Source organism: Crocodylus siamensis, chromosome 8 (assembly GCF_052110815.1).
Source record: "Crocodylus siamensis isolate JL-2025a chromosome 8, ASM5211081v1, whole genome shotgun sequence".
In the NCBI taxonomy this organism is placed as follows: domain Eukaryota; kingdom Metazoa; phylum Chordata; order Crocodylia; family Crocodylidae; genus Crocodylus; species Crocodylus siamensis.
In genome coordinates this window covers 16,586,090-16,602,515 of record NC_143402.1, presented here as the reverse complement: position 1 = coordinate 16,602,515, position 16,426 = coordinate 16,586,090, and the positions used below count along the sequence as shown (strand labels likewise).

General features: G+C 44.3%; 1 protein-coding gene across 1 annotated transcript in view; it reads right to left on the bottom strand.

Moving 5' to 3' along the window:
- Nucleotides 1-15,322, bottom strand: part of ALG13 (ALG13 UDP-N-acetylglucosaminyltransferase subunit) — a 41,358-nt gene extending 26,036 nt beyond the window's left edge. Inside the window, exons 1-9 of the mRNA XM_090059830.1 lie at nt 15,135-15,322; nt 12,174-12,257; nt 10,310-10,360; nt 7,956-8,002; nt 6,076-6,148; nt 3,823-3,904; nt 3,357-3,537; nt 2,024-2,099; nt 1,032-1,140 (exon numbers count right to left, since the gene is read on the bottom strand). Coding sequence (XP_089915956.1) covers nt 1,032-1,140; nt 2,024-2,099; nt 3,357-3,537; nt 3,823-3,904; nt 6,076-6,148; nt 7,956-8,002; nt 10,310-10,360; nt 12,174-12,257; nt 15,135-15,275 — 844 coding nt within the window. The 5' untranslated portion in view covers nt 15,276-15,322. The remainder of the gene's footprint in view (nt 1-1,031; nt 1,141-2,023; nt 2,100-3,356; nt 3,538-3,822; nt 3,905-6,075; nt 6,149-7,955; nt 8,003-10,309; nt 10,361-12,173; nt 12,258-15,134) is intronic.
- Nucleotides 15,323-16,426: the final 1,104 nt, after the last annotated feature.

Here is a 16,426-nt window from a genome sequence, read left to right as displayed (position 1 = left end):
TTACTCTGAAACCAGAAGCATTTATTAAAACAAGTACAAAAGCCTTATTGTAGACATGGCAACCAGAAGGTAAAAATAATTGAGATGCCATTTTAAATTTAATCACTACCTGCAAGTACAGTACTGCAAGCATGTTTGTGTTTGGCTTTCAAGCCCAGCTCCTTCTATGCCATAATCTGATCTATTAAGAAATACATTGATTAAGAGCCTTAGTACCAGAGTTAGAAGTACTGCTTAGAGAGGAAATCAACGGACTGTAGGCTTGTGCAAATATGGAACTATTCTATTTGGATTTGGCCAATTCAGAGGACAGCAATTCAATTCAGGACAGTGATCTGAATCTCCGAATCAGTTTTGGAAGATTTGGCGCTGATTCAGACTGGCAGAGCGCGCCATGGGAGAATCCCCCAAGGCTGCCCTGCCCGGCCCCAGCCTCTGGCACTTAAAAAAACAGACAAGAAAAAGCCCAGCACTTACCAGTGATTGGGGCCTCTGAGGGCTTGTGGCAGAGCACCCTGTGCAGTGGGAAAATCGCTCCCACCCGTGCGGCAACTGCCCCATGGCACGGGTGTAGTGTGGCTCGGCATGATGCCGTGTGCCGTCTGGGAGCTGCCCCCCTACCCCAGCTAGGCAGCTTGTCCCAGCCCCAATCCCTCCCTCCCCCAGATTTACCAGCAGGAGGCAGCTGCGTCAGCTGCTTGTTTAGTCTATGGCTGAATCTTTTCCGAATCGAATCAGAACTTTTACTTGGTCTCCCAATTCTATTCGGACTCCGAGATTTGGTCCCCAAATAGGGCCAAATCTCCTCTGAATCAAATCAGCTACCAAAGCTTCACACAGCCCTAATAGCCTACACTGTCCACAAATGTTTACTAGAGTAGCCCATGTCCCTTAACAGTTTCTGGTGTGCATCTAAGTGCTCAAACCCCTGTCAGAAACTAATACGCATACATCTAGAAAGTAAACAATAAACTCTAGCAGATTTTATTTTCTGCACGAAAATGTATAGCATATGAAGGTTTGGGGAGTACCTTTTCTGCTGTCCAACCAAACATCAAACTCTACATTTCGATAGATCTCAGGGTCCAGGGCTTTTAGCACTTTATAAGGAAAAGGCATCTTTGATGGATTTTCTGGAGGCTAAAACAGAGTTAAAATGGACTAAGATCAAAAGTGTCACATTTAAAACGCTTCCCTTCCCTGCCAAAGGTTTGAACTATTGTAACAGCCACACAAACTTTGTTTTACTGCCCCTTTCAGTTCCACTGCAAAAAAACAAACAAACAAACAAACAAAAAACCCTTAAGCAGTTTGCTTCCAGTACAAAAATCTGAGAAGAACATGAACAAAACCTTCAGGTATTATGAATTCTGGCACTCAGTTCTGAGCAAAGGAATAAAAGCTATGTGAAAAGGCTAGCAACAGATTCTCTACCGATTTGCTTGATTTCAGACACAAGGCCACTTATGTAGGCAAAAGTGAAATTGCAACTAACTAGGGCCTGATTTTCAAAGACCACCCACAACTCTATTCAAAGGCAGTTAGAACTGCAGATATCTGGCACTGCTAAAAATATAAGGACTCTATAAAGCAGTGGATAGGCCTAGTTTGAACCACTTTAAAGCCCAGCTGAGGAGAGTCCTGTCTCTTCTCAAATAAAGGTTAATTAGATGGGTTTTTTGGAAAAAAAAAATAGAATAAAAAAAATAATCAGTGAATATTTAGTCCCTGGAGTCCAGGTGGTTTTATTTTTCCCCATTTGCTTCCTTTAACATTAGCTAGAGAAGAACAAGAGAGCTTAGAAGTTTTTTGGGTTTTTTTAAATGGTAAGTGTCACTCAGTGAGTTTGACTGATAAAATGCCAGGTCAGAAAACAAAACATGTACGTAGAAGTTTGAGAAAACAAGGCCTAAACGCCCAGTAATAGTGTTTGGAATGGGAAATACTGATTTGGCTATAATCAATGCATCAGGAGCATTACACTAACAAGAAAGAATAAAAGGATTCCTCCTTAATTGCCAACCTTTGCCTCTTCAGTGCTTTGTTTGTATTTATCTTCAGGCGAGTTGTCAGTATCATTGCCTTCCCAGTCTTCCACTCTAAGCAATTTAAAAATAGGATCATAAAGATGCAAGATTTCTGACCAGGACTCAGACCAAGTCCAGCTGATGAAACAAACCAACTAGAAGCACCATGGTGCCACCAAGTGGTACATTCTGATTTGCATCTTAACACATTATATTTCAGTCATGTCACAAGTGCACTTATGCATGTGAGCACTCATTCACTTGTTCTCAAAACCTTCCTTTTCTATGAAATTAGAATGAATTTTCCCTTCTCTGTGTAACAGCAACATTGTTTTAAGCATAAGGGAACAATAAATAGGATTCTATTCTGCAGAACCAAAAATATTACTTAAATTGTTATTCAGTCCACAGATGATTAGGATTTTGTGTTTTCATCTCAGTAAGGATTCCTTATTAAGCTTGGTTCTTTTCCAAGTGTTTAAGAACTTGCAAAACTATTAACTACCATAAGCTGGGTTCTTTGCAACACAAACTTTAATAAGGATGGCATAGCATACCTTGTATCTGCTCACCTGTGCAGCCTCATTAATGACTCCCAAACCAGGGACAAAGAAGTTAGAGCTGCATTGTTCACAATGCAGAATTTAGCCCTACATTTGGAACATAAATTTTAGTGATGGACAGGCAATAATAGAATCCAGTGCATCTCCTCATAGGAGTGATGGCTCTGTAGTACTAAGGGGATTTAGAAAATACATGGGTCGTATTTTTTCCAAGTAAGATTAATTAACACACAGGAACCATTTTTTTTGTAAATAAACATAAGTTCAAATTTTACTGTCAAAACTTTCCTGTCACCAGTGGGTGATGTTTCTGTTCAACTGCATTACTAAACAACCAGGGCCGGATTAACCCTTTAGTGGGCCCTAGGCAAACAAACTCACAGGCCCCTAGCTGGTCGAGACCCCCTCCCCACCCGTGTGCTGCCGCCTGTGGAAGTGGTGCTCAGAGTCACGGCTAGGAAGCGGCTGCCACAGAAGCAAGGCTGGCAGAGGGAGGGGGAGGCAGACGGGGGGCATTTGTGCCACTGCTACAGGGTGGGGGTGGAGGGGGAGAAGGACCAGGGCCCCAGGCATGTGCTTAGTTTGCCTATGCATTAATCCAGCCCTGTTAACAACTGCAGGGACAGCACTGCCTCTTCCATAGCATGCTCGGATTCCAGCTTAATGCCACAAGTTTTGAAAAAGACTCAGGTTTTCCATGTCATAGTTCAGAAGATACATTAGTAAGTTAGTCCCTCCACATTCTGTTTCACAAGTGAATTGTTACCTCTTTTCTGATGAGCTTTTGGAGGCCTTCTCAGGGAGGCAATCAAAGTTTGTATCCTCGCTTCCAACAGAGACACTGTTTCTGTTCTTCTTGGACCCACTTCGAAACATCTCCACTGCAGTTCTCAATTCTTCTTCATCCATGGCAAACACATCTTTGTACAGCATCTCATACAACACAGCTGGGCAAACAAGATGCACAATTCAAAAGGTCAATATAGTGCCAAATAAAAAGGAACAGCTGGAGTTTCATAGGTGATCTTCCAGTAGCAGATGTACTCATTACAGACTTATGAAACCCCAGTTATTTTAACCTCAATTAAAAATGACTAACGAGTTCTCCACTTCACTGGCCCCACACAATCCTCTCAAACAAAAAACCCAAAAAACAAAAAACAAAAACAAACAAAACTGTCAAGTGAAACTTCAAAATGCACAATACAATTCACAGAAAGAGTTTAATTTACCCTGGCAAACAGCAGCATCTGCCTGAAATTGTTTTGTATACACAGAGTCATAATGGCCATTGCCGGAACAACACAGCAAAATCTAGGAAGACAAAATAAGGCTTTAAGAAAGGAATATGAGAAAACTAAACTGTTTATCTGATGTTTTAATTCTAATATTTATTTATTCAAAAAACAAAACTATAATTCCCTATGCAAACAATGGGTAAGCATTAGAAACTTTACCAGATTTAAGAAAAATATAACAAGCGTACAAATAAGTCTGTCAACCAATTCCATGCATATCCTGAAGTGTTAAACACCAAATAAGACAGCTTACTCCAAGTGCCTTTTGAACAAAAGGTGTCCTAGAAGGAGAAGCTGGCCATTAGATGCAGAATTCCCAAACTGTATGCATTATTGGCAGCATCAACCTTGTATTTTATGCTCGTATTCTGCATTCATGCCAAGTCTATGCTGAAAAGTTCTGTCAAGAGGAGTTGCTTTTTTGATATCAGTTTACATGCATCTACACACATCTGATGTAAGGTGGATAAAGATAGCCTATCATTCTAGGAAGGATGAGCCCAGGTTAGCCTACAGGCACTGCCACAACGCTAGTGTGCATCTCCACCAAACCACCAATGTCAACTAGAGGTGCACAGATACTGATCTGATATTGGACTGATGCACCGATAAAGAAAATCTGCTGCATCAGATATTGGCCCAATGGGGCTAATAAATGCCTGTGCTGCACACAGCTGCAGTGCACCACAGAGCAGAACTGGCAGCGTGGAAAGCTGCCTCCAGCTGGTAAGTCAGAAGAGGAGTGGGGAGGGCAGGCTGACACCCCTGCAGTGAGGGAGGGAGGGAGGGGACAGGTGCTGCCCAAGCTGGACGGGGGTGTGGAACAGAGGCACAGCTCGGGGGGGGCGGCAGCTCCCATTGCTGCTTGCACCCCAGGAGGGTGGGGGGAAAGGGTGCTGTGCCCCTTGAATCTGCACGGGGTGGGCAGCTGGCTACAGCTGGGGCTGCACAGGGCTATATTTGGCGGGGGTGGGCTCAGAGGGCACTGGAGGAGCTGCACCCACCCCAAATTTCACAGCAACTCTGCTCCCAGCCCCACACCACCAGGCGCAGCCTGGCCCCATGTCCCACCTCCACTCACACGCTGGGAAGAGCCAAGACCACACCAGGTGGCTGGCAGCAGTGGCAGCACTAGGAGCAGAGCTGCAGCCAAGTTCGGGGTGGCTGCAGCCCCCTCCCATCTCCTGCTCCAAGCCAACCCCCACCCCAGAAGAGCCCTTCACAGCCCCAGCTCCAGCCTGACCTGTGCAGATCAAGGGGCACATGCCCCCTCCCCCCACCATGCCCTCCCAGGGTCTAAGCAGCCACAGGAACCACCCCCCCCACCAGCTCCACCTCCATCCCATGCCCCCACCCCCTGGACAACACCTGCCCCTGCCCCTGCCCTCTCTCACTGCGAGGGGTGTTGATCTGTGCCCCTCCTGCCCCTTCCACCACTGCAGACTTACTACCTGGAAGCATCTGCATCAGATCAGTAATCGGCCAATATGCCTCCCTAAATATCAGCTGTTGGTGTCAGCCCCCAAAATTTCTATCGATGCACCCCAAGTGTCAGCAGCTGTAGGACCTGGACTCCCCTGCATGGTGCACCATGTCTCCTGTTGGCCCAGCCTCCAGTAGTTAAAATGTGCAGCGAAATGAAATAAAATAAAAACATAAGAAGTAGCCAGCTGCACACAGACTCCAGTAATATACTGCTGCCAACTTTGATAAGTTAAATCTTTGGAGTGAAAGCTTCCCAAAAGCATCTTGATACAGTTTTTAGCATAGCACACTAACAAAACAGGCTAACTTAACAGCAGTTCCCAGCTACATTGCAATCAAGAAAATAGTCATGTGGAGCTGTATTTAGACAGCGAAATCCCAGGAAAGCAAAAGCTGATGAAATGGGGAGATTCCTAGGCTGTAACATTTCAACTCCTGCAGCCATCAGGAACTTAAGAGTCTATAAAAAGGTGAGCTGCTGTGCAATGAGTGTTTTCAACTGTGAAAACACTCATTGGCAAAGCATCAGCCTCACTAAAGTTAACTACTGGATTTTTTTGGTTTAGTTGTGTGAAACTCTGCAGACCCAGAACCTTCACTGTAGTTAAAAGATCAAAATTAAAAAGGGATAGGGTTTGATACCACTCAACAAAATTAGGGTTATCTAGAAGTGAGAGAGAAAATTTGCTCACATCTCCTCACCTTATCTTTAAAGCCATTGTCTGTAGCATAGGTGGGTGGCTTTCCAGGGTACCGGTACAAAATAAAGTCGTGACTGGGTAAGCAGAGGAAAAACAAGAGACTTGAAAGAACAAGCATTTAACGGAATGTTCAGCTTGTTGCAAAACTGTGTGACTGGAACAGTTTGGAAAATCCATTTTTTGATTTATACATAGAGAAACTAAGCTAAAACATTTCTCATTTACAAGTGAATTCAAGTATAGTTTAAGCAACAACTAACTAAATGCATGATTTAGACTCCTCAACCTGAAATAAGAAATATTCAGGAAGTGATGGCATCTGCTTTCAGACCATAAGTAATGCACCTTACTGTGATTCTTTAAGATCAAGTTTTTCTGCCCACAACAGCCCAAACAGGAAAAATTAGCTACTATGAGAGGATTAAAAAATTAGCGTGGGATTTTTACAAAGTGCAAATTGTAAGTGTGTAATTAGACATCCTGTATCAAAACTGAGAGCCTGTTACTGGGATCCTATACTGCTTAGCTAAGAGTAGCAGCGTTGGTAGCAAGACAGTGCCTGCAGCAGATTAAGGGCCTTTGTACATGCCACAAAATTGGCCTTTAAAGCAGCTTAAATGCCCTTTTGCACTGCTTTAATGACATTGCTGTTTGCATGCTCAGTGGCATATTACATTTTAAATGGACTTTGGTATGTAGCAAGATAAGACATCTCCAAGGTGTTTTAATGTGCTACCTAACAAAGTTAAACAGTGCATGGGGCTCTGGAAATCAACATGCTCAGGGCTGGGCGGGCCCAGCACAGCTCAGGGGCTGTGGGACCCAGCAGTAGCCCACACAGGCAGGCTTCACTGGGGGGTGGGAGGAAATAGTGGCTAGCCTGATCTGTTTTTTTCTCCTCCCCAGAGCCTCCCTGCTTGAGCTGTGCAGGGACCCGGTGCTTCCCTTAGCAGCTGCAGTGCCTCCCAGGACAGCTCAGACTGGGTGCCACTGGGCAGGTGCTACCTGGGGGACCCATGCACAGCTCAGGGACCACCAGGCCTGCCGGCAGCTCACCCCACACCCTGCCACCAAAGAGACTGGTAAGGATCAGGGCCTCACACTTGCGGACATGCCATAGGGGTTTAGTTCAGTTTAATTCTCCTTAAACTGGAGTGGTGTTTTTAAAAATCCATCGGTTCAATTTAGGGAGGACTAAACAGAATGAAACCCCCATGATGTGTACAAGCAGCCTAAAGTGTCAGCTGCATTTATGCTTGGAATGGACATCAGGGCGTATATGCTGGTAAGCACAGTAAGTCCCTCTTATTAGGTAAACTTGCAGAGACAGCTAGAATACTAAGCACAAATTTTAATGTTGGTAGTCATCAGCTTTTAGTTATGTTTAAAGCTAGTGTTAAAATAGCTCCCCTGTACACAATTCCAGACCATTTCATAAGTTTCCTATGAAATAACCTCAATGCAAACATTTCACAAGTTTAATACTTTTAAAAGTTATCAAAACAGATTTCACTAGAAGCCTACTAACAACCAACCCAGCATGGATACCAGCAATAAAACCTCCAGTAACAAGGGGTCAGTCTCTGTGGCTTCCGAGACAGTCCTCCCTTGTAAGTCTTAAGTAGAACATCAATTTCAACATCTCATTAAACAGGTGGCCCCTTTACCAGGAACTGGACTGTGATCGCTATTTCATACACAGCAGATCAGAGAACAGCAGTGCTTAATTATATAAACTGGTATCAAAACTAGATCATGAGTGGGTCTCTTGTGGCCTTCAAGGTCATGAATCAAAAAGTTCTGGCTCACATGGAGAGAACCCTCAGCCTTTCAAGCTCTACCACAAAAGTAAGGTTTAAATGAAAGAAGGAAGGCACTTACTTATACATCAAGGATAGTGCACTGATTTCCAGTTGGCCAGCACTTTCCTAAGTGCATAAAAATATTTTAAGATTAGGTTGGAAAGACAACTACTGCTGTAGATATCAAGTGCAGCTAACTCTTTGCTAGTACTTGAAATTCTACTCTGGCCCTCGCTATACTATTAGGAGGGCTTGTCAGCAAATTTTATGAAAAGAAATTCAGCGTTTGCTACCTAGCTCTAGATATTGGACATTATCCTCAGAGCCATAAAAAAGCTCAAACAAAGCTCCATAAGGGAAGGCACCCCCTTGAACATCTGTTTCATAGACACAATAAGGAAGACTAGACCTCTCTTCTCAAAGTTAGTTATAACAAGTGATCGGCCCTCATAGAGACCCCTTAAGACTATTTTTGGTGGTTTTATTCAATGCCAACCTAACAAAGAGGAGAAAAAACAGGACTGTAACAGGGTAGCCTGGCCCTTTAAGAGGGGCAGGCAGCCCTGGTACAGAAGTCCAGCTGTGAGCATTCAGGGTACCTATACACATTCTCCAACATGTCCCAATTAGAACACATTGGAGCAGACCAGATTATAATCCCGTTTGCTGAAGACAGTCTAGCACAAGATCAAGTCTGCTGGAGCACTTTAATTAGAACATTGCAGCATCTTGTGTATTCAGCGTCCCATATTTCAAAATGACAGTGGGGATGCTTTAACTAAAGTTCACCAAACAAGCTTTAGTTAAAGTGCCTCCACCACCATTTTGAAATGTGGGATGATGAATACATGGGATGCTGCAGAATTTTAATTACAGCAACTCCCAAGAGCCACTCTTATTAAAACACTTCTCCCCACCCCACCCTGTAGCATGTGTAGAGGCACCGTTAGGTAATGAGGGAGTTTAAACAACCCAAGGAGAGAGCAGGCAGCACCAAGAGGGAGCAGTTTGTGGGCAGAAGGCTGACTGGAACCCAGGTACATGTGCTACTATGAAGGTGACATTCAGCTGTCATGGGCCAGAGCCAAAAGGTCCCTCCTGCTGCTCAGAGAATGGCTAAAGGCTTTTGTTTATTAGTTTATCTACTAGGTGCAAGAACTACATTTTGTATTTTAAAGGACAGACTGAGGAACTCTCAAGGGAGCAAAGTCACAAGGCTGCAAGTTCACCAACCTACTTGCAAGTACCAAATGATAATACAATCTTCAGCTATAGCCCACTGCTTAACTCCACTTTTTCTAAAATTCTAGTTCTTGTTTCATCTGGAAGTTTTACTAGCAAGATTCCTGAAGAGATCAGAGAATAGGGACAACTACCTTTTTACTATTTTCTGGCCTAATAATCCCAATTGAAGTAGTACTTAGCTCTAGAAGTAAAAGCTTAAAAATTAGCTGGATTTCTTTATGTCTGTTTGAATATATTCTTGTACTGTAATCACATTAGCTGCCAGTGTTTAAGACAACAGTACTTTTCAATAATAAGGAAGAATCTGAGCTCAAACTCAAGTATTCAAATGTGAAGGAAGTATGAAGTTTGAGAAGAAATTTGCTGTGAATTTTGCACCCAACATGGTAGCAGCCTTTTAAAAGTTCGGGTTGCTGTGTCCAGAAGCCTGTTCCCTCCTCCTCACCACACACAAACAAAAGAACTGAGGCCCCAACCCTGAAACCTGGTCCATTTTGCAAGGGGGTATGAATCCTTACACTTGCAGGCTGCATTCAGATGAGTGCAGATGTGCAGTATGTGGTGCTGCAGACCCAGCTGCAGCCCCACACTACACATGCAGGGATTCTCTGTGCTGCTACCTTGCAGGGCAGGGGTGGGGTTTGACCCTGGGAGATGCCAGGGTAAAAAAAAACAAAACGCGCACCAAAAAAAAAAAAAGTGGGGCAGCACACGTGGCAGCAGTGCGGGCCACCCAAAACTGGAGCCACGCCCTGGCTGCTGGCCAGACCTCCTGCTGTGGCTACAGCCCTGGGCGGCCCCCAGAATCCTAGATAGTGGTGCTGGGGCTAGCACAATTGCTGGCCTCAGCATCCCCTATCCCACCCACGGTAACCTGCCACATGCCAGAGGATGTGTGGCACAGACATTCCCCAGGGACAAATAGTAGCAGCACACAGTATGCCACTGCTACTTGTCCCTGGGTAAATAAGTGTCCACACTTGTCTGGATGCAGCCCCAGCATCCTACTGTAAATCAACAAGCTTACCTAGGAGCAAAGGCCTACCTGCATGAACAGAACTGCAGGACTGAGGCCCACATTAGCAGGAGAAAACATAACATTCAGTACCATACCCCAAACATCTGGAGCCTAGCATCAGCATTAAGACCTAGTGTCAGCACTGGAATCATGTATGAACCTGGCCTTACCTTTGGATCTCCCAGCCGTTCCAGGTATTTTTCAAATGACCCTTCCACATACTTAACAGAAAAAAACCAAAATGATTGAATTAGATTCATATAATGGCAGATGGCTAAACAGAAATCATAACCTTTACTATTTCATACTGAAAGACCTTAGAGGAAGGTTGCAGCTACTTTGCTCAGCCCCCTTCTCAACCCCCACAGAACTAGAAAACCTTAAAGTTGCAGGGGGGCGGGGGGGTATTGGCTGTTTGTTTGGTTTTGCTTTTATGTTTTACTTTAAAAAAACCAACACATATGGTTTAAGATGCGAGTTTTTGTTATTTTAAGTCATTAAACAAAAGGATGGGTGCTCACTTGGCTTGGCATCCCTGTACTTAGAACTCTGCAGCCCAACCACCTAGAACTTCAACAAGTTAAGTCGTTTTTCCAGGTGTATGGTCAAGGACAAATCATATGGTCAGAACCAGGGCAGCATTTCCTTAATTTATTTAAAGAAAAGCATGGCAACATCAAGTCCAAAATATGAGGCCGAGAAGGTCCAGGAATTACATACAAGAAAATAAAACACAAACAAACTTGCTACTAAATAGTAACATCTCGGTCTACTAGTTTCAGATCCAAGTAGTGACTTCAACAATTGGCACCATTTGTTTATATTTTCTGTGTCTTTAAGTATATTTGCTTTTAAAACCACAGAGAAACAATTTTAGTTGTTAACCAAGTCTGATATCTAGCACCCTCGCTGAAAGGAACAGTTTAAGGATATCAAGCTGAAGACATGCTAAAAAACACAGCCAAGGACAAATCCTCAAGTGCTTGTCCAAACACCTTCTTTATGGGTCAAATGGACTGGCTACTTTGCTGTTTACGTGGTCTCTCTTTTTGAAGAGACCTAGGCCCTGGCTACTCTGTATGGGGCCTAAAGTGCCATAAAAACAGGGAAGCGTACCAGTGTCCTTCACCATACAGCACGGTGAGATCCCCCTTTGCCCTAGGGGCAGCTTGAGTACTCAGTACAAAAAAGCATTTTAAAAATCCTTTGGAGGTAAAACCTCAAAATATTACAAGATAATGTTAATGGTAATTTATTTTCTTGTCATCATCAATATATAGATTTCCCTTAAAGGCCTAGGAAAGACATTTATGAATTAGATTTCTAAGAGTCAGTAGAATATCCAAAAAGCTTCTCTCACTCAAAGCCATTTAAAAAACATTTACCAAACCTGTCAGCCTGTCTACAAAAGAAGTCTACCAGATTCTTACGATCAGGCCCCTCATGCACCACTATTACAGGAGGAAGTAAATTTCTTAGTAAAGTCAGTAATAACAAAAGGTTATTCTGTATATGAAAACACCACAGCACGGCCTGGCCAATAGCCACAGGCCTGTATCACTTTACCTAAATATAAATGTTTCTGATAGGTGATGGTAGGCCTCTCTACTGGTTAAAATCATCCAACGCAAGTGTACAATGACATGAAAGTACACGTTGTACCATGGTTTAGGTGCCCTGTGCTTTTATTTCGACTTCAAAATGAACGTTTTACATACAAGCATGCACAAACAGTTTCAAAGACATTTGTACTGCAATGTAATTATTGCTCATTAAAACAGGAGCTCAGCTTTTAGAAGAAATGCTAATTACAAATATTACACACTACCCAGACTTGATACAAGAACCTTAGAAACAAAGTAATCTAAAAACTAATAGCTGATTCTTTTTCTAATCTTTCTTCACATTTAAGATTGTTTTTTAATTTCGAACTTAAAAGTGCAGCATGGTTTAAGTTTTCAGTGCACATATCTGCACATGTACATTCAAAGATAACCCTCCCCCATTACTTCTAAAGCATACATATCTACTTACAGACTCAAAGTTGTGTTGGTGTTGCCTCACAAACAACACACAAGCCTTTCTGACTTCCATATGATGAATCTGACAAGAAAACAACTAGGAAAAAAAGAAAGGCATCAGGAAGGCTTGGAAGTAAAGGTCTGGGGCTAGTTTTGAGTCACGCTACATCAAACTTCCTTTGATTCAGAGGTTACAAAGTGCTTTACCAGGGTGGATAAAAAAATATATATAATAAAAAACAGATTTTTTTTTATGTAATCATTTTTTTTTTAGTTTGTTAAGATGCTTTTAACAAATAAACCTATATAGTTTTAATTTAAGATATGTTAAAGCTCAAAGATATAATCCCTATTCCATGAGGATAACTTCTAATGATATACTTTCTGAGACAATATGGCTGGATAAAGTGTACGAGAAAAATGGAGCAATGTGCAAAAGTCTAGGGTGGGAAATTGTTTACTCCATCCATCAAGACTTGGGTTATCTCCACAATGATCCGGTAATATGTGCCTGCGTGATAACAGAAGAAGGAACTGTATACCTTACAGAAATAATTGATACATCAGGAAATGCATACACAGCACAATACTTACAAGAAGTAGAAGTAAAAGCTATAACAAACTGTGAAAAAAAGAGAGTTCAGACATCTAGCATGCAGCTTTGTCGCAGACAACGCTCGAGTCCAAGATGAGAAGAAATCCAGAAGAAAGTCCCAAACTAATAACATGGCTGCAGTGCTCATTTGATGCACCTTTTAGCCAGACTTCAGTGCTCCACAAAGAAAGGCTAACGCTGAAATTGCAAAACACTGCCATAACAACCACTTTGCAGCAACTACTTTGAAGAAAGGAGGAGGAACCAAACTAACTGGCCTAATCTGACAACAATTTATGAACAAGATTGTGACAAAATAGAGGGAACTGGCGTAGCCAAAGTTCTCAACATTGGGCTAAAGGGAAATGTAGAATGTATGCTGACTATCCTGAAGCCTATTTCCAGGAAATCTTGTTTTCTTGCTGATGCCTTTGAAACTTGGAAGGAACCAAGTGAGACCTTGAAAAAGTGAAATATGCAATGAGAGAGTTCAATTACAGGCATTAAGAAAATGAATAGTGCATTTTGTTGGCAATCTTCTCAATGCTCTGTATCAGGGTCAATCCTAAACTGCTGAAGAAGAGGAGTTGGCTGTGACACGGGCATCCAGCAGTCATTCCTCCATAATACCAACTACAATAAATGTTAGGGCTAAGGGTGAACCATTCAAGAAATACATTTGCTGATGAGGTTTTAAAGAAAGTCACACCAGTGAACTGGAGTAAGTCACTTAAGTCACTCTGGGCCCATCAGAGACTACTGAAGTGATAATTCAGCTTTTAATAGCAGTAGCTTCTTCTGCAGGCGTAGAAAGAATATTTTCTTCCTTTGGGCCAATTCATTCCAAATTCAGAAACTGTCTGGGAACTAAAAAAAAAAAAAGGAAATCAGGAAAGCTCGTCTATCTTTTCTAGTTTATGGATAAACAGGAAGAGGAAGGTGAAGACAGTTGGCTGCATAACCCAGTATTTTAAGTTTCTCATACTGACCTGGCTGAAATAATCTATTTAGTTTTTGTTAAAAAAACACATTTCACAAAGCTTAAATAGTTAAAAATTCAAAAATGCATATGCTTGTTTTGTTAAGATAATTGTACATGCTTGTGGTTGAAGAAATATCCAAAATACATAAGCATGTTGCTTTAGTTAAAACAATTGTTTTCTGATGTATCTGCAAAAATAATCAAAATAAATCACTGCTTTAAAATGTATAGGATGTACCTTCTAAAAATAAAACCTACATCTATCTCCGAGTTGTGAACAATATGTATTAAGGTATCAAACAACAAGAACACACTTTCTGTAGAAGCCAACAATTAAATCAAGGCTTCCTAACTAGTGATATAAACCAAATCCATCCTGTGCTTAACATCACTATCTTTATTATACGCATGTTATGAACACTAGCCCTAGGTCATAAACATGACAGTAGTGATGTTAGATGGTTATAAGCAGTCCGTTAAATGGCTGGACTAACATTATGTAAAACTTATTTTTAAAATGAAATATCTACCTTCTGAAGCTTCCTGCTGGAAGTTCAGTGATTGTTTTGGATCCCTAGGTAGTTTCTGGCAAAACACTGTTCCAGACCAGAACATTTTAAGCCCCATTTTGGCAGATCTGATATAGGGAAAACTGGATCTGAACTACATACAGTTCAGTTCATAAAACAAAAGACCTACCATAAAAGTCTGTATAAATAGGACAGAACAAGACCCAAGACTTTTGCCCTGTTCCTACTACTCAGGCTTTGAGCCTGAAAATTAAGAACAGAGCTGGGACAGAATTCACCAAAATAATGGACAGCAGCAACAAGCCCAGAGTCTGGGGTTAGCCCTGCTGCATCCCACCCGTGCAAGGGAGCTGTGCTTTTGCAAAATAAGCCGTGGTTTGGGTCTAGCTTCCCTTGTATTCCTAGCAGCAAAAAGTTTGGCATGGTTTAGGCTAGAGGTCTTAGCTTGCAAGAACACCGGGAATTATTATTTTAAACCTTATGAGTCCAAGAGAACTAGAAAGGCAAGTGAGTAGACTTGCCATGAAACCAAGTTTCATTTAAGCCACAACACAATTTTTTTCTGCCCCTGCCTAGCAGCTGTTTTTATTTAAAAAGGGAAGAGGGGGACCCCCACACCCCAGCAGGTTAGGATAAACGCTCTAGCTCCAACTTGGGGCCTTTGGTGCCTGGTGGAGCTGCAACACCGCTGCTCCAGCCCCCCCCGCAGCGGAGGAGGGCTCGCGGGGCAGGAGCCGGGGGCGGCGGCGGGGACTCCCTCAGCCTGGGGGCCGCAGCTGAGGGGCACTGGGGAAGCACAAGTCTGGGATGCCTCCGGGACTTCACACCTTTATTGATGGATTTTTATTTGTTTGGTTTTTTTTTTACCTGCTCTGAAACAGCCCGAAAGAGACAAGAGGCATCTTTGGCCGTGAGCTTGCGGCACAGCCCCAGGGTGGCCAGGTACTCGTCCATGGTGACCTCGCTGAGGGACTTCTGGCCAAAGTACTTCTTCCAGCCTTTCTGCATCTTCCCCGAGGGGGCGGGAAGGGGGCTCGCAGCGGGAGCCGCCAAGCCCAGCCCGGCCGCTGCCCTGGGGGTTTTGAAGGCCGGCGGAGGAGGGGCAGCGGCGCCGGCGGAGCCGGCCGGGAGCGCAGCTGCAGCCAATGCGGCGCCCGCCGCCCCTTCCCTTCCCGCCCGGCCCGGCCCGGCCCTGCACGTGCGCTACAGCATCGCTCCGCTCCGGGCCGGCGCGCGACGGCGGCTGCACACACGTGCGGGCGGCTCCGCCGGCCCCGGCCTGCGGCGCTCCGCTTTTGTGCCTTGGGGGCCCAGCCGCGCGGGGTGGGGCTGCGCTTCAGCTGCGGGAGGGCGCTCCATCTTTTGCCTTTCCGAGCGCGGAGCCCTCAGCGGGGGCTCGCCAAGCGCCGCGCGCCCGGAGGGGACAGCTAGCTGCCCGTCCCCCCGCAAGCCTTAGCGTGCTTGCCTCTCAGGCGAGCTGTTTATGACGGCTCAGGGCCCGCGCTTGCGTTTTTCTTTCCGGACTTGGCTTGCTCTTTTTGTGTAAGACAGGAGCGAGCGGCTCTCCCTCCCCTCAGGGCCTTCCCGCGGAGCCCTCCGCGCCCAGCCCAGGTGGGAGGAACAGCCAGGGGCGATTAGGAGTTGATTCAAGTGTGGCACCTGGGGGGTAAATGATTCAATCTCGACTTAAGCTCCTGAACTTTTTTGGCTCAAGGGGCCTCTCGGAGTCAGAGCACTTCTCCCAAAATATTTGGCCTCGGATCATACATAGTCCTAGGCTGGCTTGGCAAGGGAAATGCCACGACCACCTGGTTGTGCCGGGGAAGACGGCTCTGCGGCACCCAGCAGCGGGCATGGGCAGTGAACGTCCTGCTCGGCTGGGATGGTCTTGGCTTTGTGCCCGCTTCATGGAAAGGGAAGGCTCCTGCGCCCATAGGGTTGAGGGCAAGCAAAGCCTGGCAGCATTTGAACCCCAAGCCTCTCGGCTTGGGCCTGTGTGCAGGATGCCGGCCGAAGGATTTGGGAGCATCGGAAACCCGAGATGGGGGTGGAGGATGTTTGCTGGTAGTAGGGCCACTTATGGGTCTGGAGTGACTCATGGATTTGGAATTTGATTTGGCTAGGAGTACAGGAAACTTTAATTAAAAAACAAAACAGCT